At 49.2% G+C, this 8,894-nt stretch overlaps 1 protein-coding gene across 1 annotated transcript in view; it reads left to right on the forward strand.

The window, feature by feature from the left end:
* Positions 1-281: 281 nt before the first annotated feature.
* The window catches only part of LOC103802510 (muscleblind-like protein 1), a gene marked incomplete at its 3' end in the record, with an annotated part of 38,115 nt that continues 29,502 nt past the window's right edge, over positions 282-8,894 (forward strand). The window contains exon 1 of the mRNA XM_009074992.1: positions 282-749. Within this exon, the coding sequence (XP_009073240.1) occupies positions 576-749 (174 nt within the window). The remainder of the gene's footprint in view (positions 750-8,894) is intronic.

Here is an 8,894-nt window from a genome sequence, read left to right on the forward strand (position 1 = left end):
CGCCGCTGCACTGTGCACTAAAGTGTGCCCGGAAGGTCAGAGCTCTGCTGCCCGAGAGTCAAGGAGAGGAGAAAAAACACCCCAAAAAACCCAAACCCGGTGTCGGTCGTTGCTCTAAATTGCTGCATCTGTCTATGCCAAACTAATCGATCCCGATTGCACCGCAGAGCCCCGCTGCGAGCGCTGCCTGGAGCCACCTGCCACGTCCCCGGGAGCAGCTCGGGAAAGCCCTGCCAGAGCCACGTTTCCATGCTCGCAGCGAGGGCTGCGGTCGGCACTCAGGATGGGCTGCTGAGCACGCGGGGCTAGTCCGGCCACGCTCCGTACCGCGCACCTCGCTGGCAGCCCTGGCCTTCTCCCGGGTCCCAGGAACGGTGTCACGCTCTGAACTCTGGTGACACAGCTCTTCCTTGAGATTGCAGCCACCCAGTTTTACACGTACTTCTTTTAAAATAGGGAGCGGGGAAAAAAAAACAGTGTTCTGGAGGTGGCACTTTGATCATTTCCAGTTTATCAGCTCAGCGCCTTGTGCGCCTGTTTTTATCGGAGATTTTAACTACCTGTAAAAGCTAAAGATGGCTGTGAGCGTCACGCCGATCCGGGACACAAAATGGCTCACGCTGGAAGTGTGTAGGGAGTTCCAGAGGGGGACTTGCTCACGGCCAGACACGGAATGTAAATTTGCACACCCATCGAAAAGCTGCCAAGTCGAAAATGGACGTGTAATCGCCTGCTTTGACTCATTGAAAGTGAGTAAATATTACATTATTTTCAAGGAGATGTGGTTGATGAAAGGAGCAGTTGTAGCCAGAGAAGCCCTGCAGCCGAACGGGAGCGAGCGCTGGCTGCCAGCAGTGGGGCGTTTTGCTGCTTTTATTGATGCCTGTCGATTTGTTTTGCTGTTTTCCTCAGGGGAAAGGGAAGGATAGGGGAAGCAAAGAGAAAATACGCCTGGCAGGGCTGAAATCCACCAGTATGGCTACAGTGACTCGTTCTTTTCCTCCAAATTATTCCCTGCCTGTGGCTGGAATAAAGGGCACTTCACGTAGAAACAGCAAAGTCACTGTAAGGATTCTTTGTTTTTAATAGCACGAACCACGTAAGCAATATGAGGATTTGTTTCCATCTCGTAACTACCAGCGGGTTGTTGGTGTCTCTGGACAGCTGATGGTGAATCTTAGAGGGGTGTTTTCCTCCCTGAATTATTTGGGTGTCTGTGAGTACCCTGCTTGCCTTTCGGTGCTTGGCGCTGCTGTGGTTATCCCAAATGTGCTTGATTAAGGGAAGGACAATGCTTAGCAGAAGCCAAGGTGCTTCTGGACATGCAAGCAGGGCTGGGGTGGAGAGGGGTTTCAGGAGGCATATCCAAGCTAGGCACTGTAAATGTATGGCTGTTGTTTCGCTGTAGCTGTAGTTTCAGTAATGAGTGTTAAATGTGTGGGTCCCGGTGCCTTCCCTTCATTTTTCATGAATTCAATAATCTTAGCCTGTAAAATACTCATCCCACAAACAGCGCAGAATTAATTCAGTAGCGTCATGAAGAAAAACCAAAAGTTGGGAAGCGGAGATCTGTCAGTGTTTGCTACAGTGTAATTTCTCTTCCTGGGCCCAGATCCCGGGAAGCGCTGCGAGTGCATGGAGCTGGCTGCTGGCAGAGACCTGCTCTGGGAGGGAGTTGTAGCTGTAGCAGCTACTGCAGGTCGCAGCACAGCCAGGCCCCGGCGGGGCAGGAAATGGGTTACAGCAGGTTCGTGTAAATCCTGCAATGTCCCAGAGCTTGAAAATGAGTCTTGTCTCAGGTCAGGGCAGGGGGTAAAGCTTTGCAGTGGTCTCGGACCCAAAATACCCACCCCATCGCCCCCAGCCATGGTTTAACTTGCAGATATTGAAATGGTTTTGTTTCTGTGTTGTTCAGATTTATTTTGAAGTTACAGTGATTACAACAGATGAGGGGATATTAATGTTAAAATGTGGAAATGTTTTCATGCGTTAAACAAGGGTGGGAGGTAGGAGCAGGGCCAGGGCTGTCAGCATCCATGGGGAGTGCTGGTCCCATGGTGTCACCTCGATGGAGGAGCAGCCCAGGCCTGTGACCACTACCCTGGAGGCAGTGAGCCCACTGGTGCTTCTGCTGTGCTGTGCCATGGTACGGGCTGGCTGCTGCCATGAGGACATGGTGCTGCCACGTGCTGGCACTGCCGTTGGAGGCTGTGTGGCCTTGTTGCAGGGATAGCAGTGCTGCTAGAACATGAGCCTGGCCTCGGAGCCTGCAGCCTGCCCCTGTGTGAGGGGCTGTGAGAGCCAGGAAAGCTTTGCTGGCGAACAGCACCCGCAGTGTTGCAGGTTTGGTTTCTCAGCGATATCCTGTCCGGCCACAGCGGCCTGACTCCATTGGCCTTGAGCTTCTCAAGGTGAGGATCCAGCCAAAAAGTGAACCAGACGTGAATCTCCTTTGCCATGGGAAGCATCACCCGGGTTTGCTGCACGTCAGCATCCCCTGCTCAGAGTTCTGATGTCCATAGTCATTGGAAGTGGCTTAAAATCTCAGTACTGGATGGGGAGGCTAGTGGTGCTGGAGCCAGGCGGCAGTGTGGGCTGGTGCCTAGGGGAGAGGAGATGAACCGGGGGCTGGCCAGGTTTCCCTGACCCTGGCAGTGCTGGAGCCAGGCAGCAGCGTGGGCTGGTGCCTGTATGAGAGGGGGTGAACCCAGGGCTGTCCAGGCTTCCCTGAACCCGACAGCACGGCTGTCCCTTCTGCTGCCATCAGCAGGCTCTTCCGCTTCCTTTCTTAATGCAGGAGCTAATGATGACCTTTGCTAGCGCTGCAAGGTCCATGGGCTATAGCTGTAGGTAGCATTACTGCGTTGCTGCAGATCCTCAGTGAAGAGGAGCCTGCTGCTGCCCCTGTGGAGTCAGCGCAGTGGCCGAGCTGGGAAAGAATCTGCTGTTTAAAAATACACTGCTGACCAGAGCTGTTTACTTGTGCTCATGCTGAAAGGTTTGCCTGTGGCTGAGCTGCTGTGTGCTGGAGAGGCTCCCGCGGGATCTGGTGATCCCCTCGCTGCTCCCCATGCACCCGTGGTGTTCCAGTGTGAGCCTGGCACCCATCCCTTGCCTGGAATGTTTTTGTGAAGTAGCAGTGGTGTAGGAGAATATCTTGAAAATGGAATATCTCCCTCCAGGGATTTCCCGCTCCAATCCCCATCACAGAGCAGCAGTTGCTCAGTTTCAGGTTTGTTTCAGTTCTGTGTCGGTTTTGCTGTGTGCTGAGCTAAACAGCACTAATCATTGTGTTACCTCATCTGCAATATCCCAAACTTCAGGTGTTGTGCAAGAACAATTTAAGGAAATGCTGCACCAGCTCTGTCTGGACCCTCTGTGGTCAGTCAGTAGTTTAGCACAGAGAAAACATGATTTTTGGTTAGGACATTCAAAAGTAATTTTTAATTTTCCTGTAATTCAATATGGATATCCTTGATCTTTACTAACATAGCAGCACACCAAGAAACTGACCTTAATTTTAAAATACTTGATTTCTTGTTAATGTGTATAATATTAGTATTAATTAAACAGCAATTCTTACATTGTCTCTTGGACATAAACCAGATATTTAGTCACTTATTTTTTTTGCTAACTAAGAATGCATTTTGGCAGGGGGTTGGAACAAGGCGGTCTTTTAAGGTCCCTTCCAGCCCAGTCTGTGGTGCTGTGATCTGTCACTCATGTATCACTTCCAAGACTTGGTGTGAGTGTGCCTGAGGAATAACTGCTGTGTGTGAGCTGACGTCAGGCAGGTGTGAGTGCTGCAGAGCTGCAGCCCCTGGAGCAGGACTTCTGAGCTGGAGATGGCCTGTCTGCTCGGCTATATTTAGAACATAAACAGGCAAAGCAGATACTCTCTGAGGGGACCCTGTGCAGTGGCAGTACCCTTCAGCTCTGGCCCTGGCCCAGGTGTCCTCTGCGGGCACAGGGACAGAGCACAGGGAGCGCACAGCCACCCGCAGGCAAACACCACTGCTCCTCCCTGCCTGGGGGAGGCAAAAATAGATGCCAGAAGTGGAACTTTCGGCTTGGGTAAAGAACATTTTTTCTTTTTTTCTTCTATTTTTTAATAACTTTATTTTCCCCCCTCCCTGTGAAATGAAAGCACAAACTCTGTGCAGGGCTAGAGCAAAGAGAGGGATATTTACTTCCGAGGCTCTCCCCGGCGCTGTGTGATGAGCAGTGGCACTGCATCCACGGTCTGGGCATTGTCACTTGTTGGGAAATACGTCCCGTGGGCACACCTGGCAGCTCCTGCTCAGCTGAGCGGGAACAAGCAGCCGCTGCTCCGCGTTAATTGGGAGCGTGGGGAGCCAAAGGCAGCCAGGCCCGTGGCTGTGACCTCCGAGGTGCTGCAGGAGGAGGTCAGGGCTGTGACAGCCACGGCGAGATGTTATCACCCTGCTGCCTAATTACTGCTAATGAAACCTGCGGGGCCGGCCTAGGGGAGTGCATGAATCAAGATGAATGTGTGTGGGATAATCTGGCCCTTAGATATTAGGAGGATAATTTTAAACCAAGAATGATTATGTAGTGTATTCAAATTGTGCGCTGGAGCGGCTGAGTCAGCTCCAGCTCTGGCTCTGCCTTGTTTAAATGCCGTAGGATTTTTTTCCTAAATTTGGATGCCTAAAAGCCTGTTAGACTGTCTACAGCAAAAATAAGCTCTTGAGTTCCTAAATCAGGAAACCAGTTTGCAACAGAAATGTGATTTTGAGCGTAATTTTGAAACATTTTCCTTCATTTTTTAAATTTTTTTTTTTCTACTTGGAAATATAAGCCTAAGTAGAAGTCGGTTTTGAAATTACATTAGCTCCGTCAGATGTTCCGATAGATGAGTCATCCGCGTTTCCTGAAAGCTGAGATAAAGATGTCTGAACAATGGGGAGATGGATGTCAAATGCAAATCTTGTGGGAAGCTGCAGATGCGAGGAGGACACCCAGTGTCACTGCCCGTCTGTGTGCCATGGCCACCACGCAGCCTCTCCTGGCCCTGTGGCTGTCAAAGGGGGAAACACTGGGGAAGGGCCACGGGAGCTCAGGCTGTCCTCTAGTGCTGCTGGATTGTGGTCCCCTTTCTGCCCATAGGGTGGGAGCTGTCATGGTCCAAAACCTGCTGGTTCGAACAGATCAGAACCTCACATGATTTCAGTGGACGTGGTGAACACCACAAGTCACGCTTCATCCCTTTAGTGATAGTGTTCACCGTGGGCACTGCAACTTCTAAATCAGTTTTTGCTCCCTTAGGTTATGCTTCTGCTAAGGTGGCTCCTTCATGCTTGAGCTGGGTGTCCCAAGGAAGTTTAAAGGCTTTTTCCTACTCTTCCTTCAGCAGCTGTAAAGTCTTGAACTTTCACATTTTTCTGCTTTTTTGAAATTCCAGTAAAAAGCTGGAGATGAGAAGTGCAAGTCTTTTCACTGATATATGAGTTTGAAGCTCTTGTGCTTAGTGTCCAAGATCTACCAGAACATGGTATTATAGTATTTTATCTTTTGATGTAGAAGTATTTATTTGTTAAAAATGAAACTCCTGAGCTCTGTAAAGTGACAGCCACTTCTTACCAAGAGGCTTTAAAAATATAAGTGCATTATTATTATGGTTGAAATTGGTGAGCATTTTATTTCCACCACCTCAGAGGTGTAATTGTTGATTATTCAAGTCTCTCTGCTTTGTCACTGCTTCAAAACATAATGATTTTTTGACTGCTTTTCCCTTTTGTGTTACACTTACCTAAGGGTGTGGAATAAGAACCTTATTTCTTTTAAAATGAAGAAAAGAAAATCCCACTAAGCTTATCTCACTAATAATGTGAGAATGGCAGATCATGGCTCTGATTCTGCTTTAATTAAGGCAGAAGAAAAAGCCCTGAAGCTTGAGCAGGTGACTCTTGGGTAGTTGTACCTGTGTGGTATGTGATATCTCTGATGCTCACAGAGTCACAGGATTCTGGGCACAGAAATGAAGCTCAGCTCAGGGGCTGGGAGGCAGATGGACACATGGCTGATTCCAAGGAAGCTCGTAAAGCAGTAACCCCTGGAAAAAAATGAAAACATAAACAGTGTTCAAATTCCTGAGATCTGATTTGCCATTTTTCTGCTCTCCAGCCTGTGTGTCTGCCAACAGGCTGAGCTCCAGAAGAGGAAGCAAAGGGAAAGTGGCAAATACATTGGGAAAATGGGGCAGTTGTTAGACTAGTGGCAAATAGTCCATTAAAAAAAATAAACAATGGAAAGCACACTTGTTCTTCTGTGGGAAGATAAATGGCATTTTGAAATCTTATCAGATCCTCAGACAAGAGAGTCACAGCTCACTACGGCCTTCACAGCTCATTTTACAGCTTCAGCTCTGCCTCGGCAGGAAGAAATTAGATAAAAATTAAAACATTGCTCTGCAGCATTTGCACTGTCATTTCTTAGAAGCTGTGCATAATAGAAACCAGCGTGGGCTTCTGTTACAGACAGGAACTCTGCTGGGCATGGTAAAATTCTGAACTAGTTTGCAGGGAAAATGTAAAGAGAAAAAAAAAAGAAAACCTCATGTCTAGAACATTCAGTCATTTGTCCCAAGTCTTAACTGAGTGGTCTGGAGCAGCCTGTGAGGCCTCTCTCCTTCCCAGGATGACCCCAAGTCTGTTTTTCCAAATACAGATGCCTTGTTGCCAAGGCTCACTGAAATTTGTTGGAAGCAACAAATTGCATTCTAGACTGAATGATCACATCTGGTTTTTGACTTTGGAAATGAGCTGGTGTTTCTTCGTTGGGACTGCAGAGCCTTATTAGCCCAACTGGATGTCACTTAGGAGGCACTGCCCTGGGTGCTGCTTAGGAGTCTTTGCTTCTCGTCAGGACTGGCTCCCATGTCAGAGTGTGTCCAATCCCTGAGCCTCCTCTCTAGGGGAGGGCCAAAGCCACTGGAGTCCACAGAGCTCTTACTGGTTCACTCAGGTCCAGGAAACCCTGTTGGGAGAGAGAGCCAGCAGAGTTTTGGGGTTGGTCAGGAACAGGCACTTCCTTAATTCTCTCTGTCTGATTGTGCTTCCTTCTGTGCCACACCAGCCCCTGCCTGCCTGAGCCTCATGTGAGGGTCGAGAGCTGCACAGCAGTGCTCACATCAATCCCTGTATGAAAGAACAAGAGCTGCTTTTATTCTGATCCAGAGGTCTGTCTTTTCCCTCATTTCATGGTGCCACTAGGAGGATTACTGCTGTTGAAATGAGATTTAAGTCAACACTGCATTGTCAGGTCCTGAAACACAGGATTATGCAAGTAAGAAAACCTTCTTGGGGTTCATGTTTGAATTTATTGGAGTACTTATGACTTATCCTCTTCATTAGGGAGCATCTAAGGATTTAACTGGTGGAGAGCACACATTGAGGTACTTGAAAGCAACTCCTGCGTTTCAGTCAAATAGAGGAAAATGCTAACATCTGCTGAAGTGGATTTTTATAGAAGACTAAATCCAGCAACTTATTCTGCAGAGTGCAGTGGTGCTGGAGGGCTTGCACTGGTGAGGCACCTCGAGTGCTGTGTCCAGTTCTGGGCCTCTCATTGCAAGAGAGAAATTGAGGGGCTGGAACGTGTCCGGGGCGGGGCAGTGGAGCTGGGGAAGGAGAGTGAGTCCTATGAGGAGCAGCTGAGGGAGCTGGGGAGGCTCAGCCTGGAGAAGAGAAAGCTCAGGGGGGACCTTGTCACTCTCTCCAACTCCCTGACAGGAGCTGCAGCCAGGTGGGGTCAATCTCTTCTCCCAGATAGTAAGTGACAGGATGAGAGGAGATGGCCTCAAGCTGTGCCACGGTAGGTTCAGGTTGGATATGAGGAGGAATTTCTTCATGGAAAAGGCTGTCAGGCATTGGAAGGGGCTGTCCAGGGAGTTGGTGGAGTCACCATCCCTACAGGTGTTCAAGGTATGTGGCACTCAGTGCTCTGGTCTAGTTGACAAGGTGGTGATCGGTCACAGGTTGGACTTAGTGGTCTTGGAAGGCTTTTCCAACTGCAATGATTCTGTGGTCCATGCCAGCACTGACAGGGTGCTTCTTCCCATTGCATTTTGGTTATAATCCACTCGCTGCATAAATTTCCCAGCTGATTAAGGCACTGAACTCAGCAGCCTTGTGCCCCTCAGTGTACTCTTACTGCCAGCTCCCAGCCGTGCAGATCCTGAAAAGTTCTCTGGCTTTCCTGAAGCAGGATGGTGGGCACAGTAGTGCTGCTCTGATGGGAAGATGCCCATCCTTCCAAAGTTTGCTGACAGGCTGCTGGCAGTGCTGGAGCAGGAGGGGGAAGGGGCCGGCTGGGGGAGTGGGTTTGGATCCAGCTTCATCTCAGAGCACTTCAAGTCCTGTCAAGTTCCTGGAAAGACTCTCTTCGTCTCCAGATTCCTCTGGACCATTCCTAACTTGGCGAAATAGTACAGAGAGTTAGCAAAAAAGGGAGAGAGTGCTGCTTGAAGAGAGGAGCAGTTCTGGGAGGAAACAAAGCTGGTTGCTTTTTGTTGGTGTGATTTCACCGAGGTGAAACATGACAGTTTGTGACTGGGGCAGGTCCGAGGGGTCTACATGTCTCTGGGGAGCAGTGTCATTTATTGGGGACACAGTGAGAAACCCCACAGTCCAGGACAGGCAGACTTAAGTTGTTCCTGCCTTCTGGCCACAGATGGAGTTGCTGTCCAAGGGAAGTATTGATCCTTGGAAACATCAGGAGCCCTGTGACATTTAAGCCCCTAGCAATGTTAATGCTGTTTCCATTTCCAGGTTTTCCAGTGTTGCTTTCCCTTTCCCTGTCCTTTCTCTAGATGTGCATCCTTTTCAAAACATCCTCAGTGTTGAAAGCAGAAACACAAGCTGGTCATAAAC

The sequence above is a fragment of the Acanthisitta chloris genome, unplaced genomic scaffold (genome assembly GCF_000695815.1).
Source record: "Acanthisitta chloris isolate BGI_N310 unplaced genomic scaffold, ASM69581v1 scaffold24225, whole genome shotgun sequence".
NCBI classification, from domain to species: Eukaryota; Metazoa; Chordata; class Aves; order Passeriformes; family Acanthisittidae; genus Acanthisitta; species Acanthisitta chloris.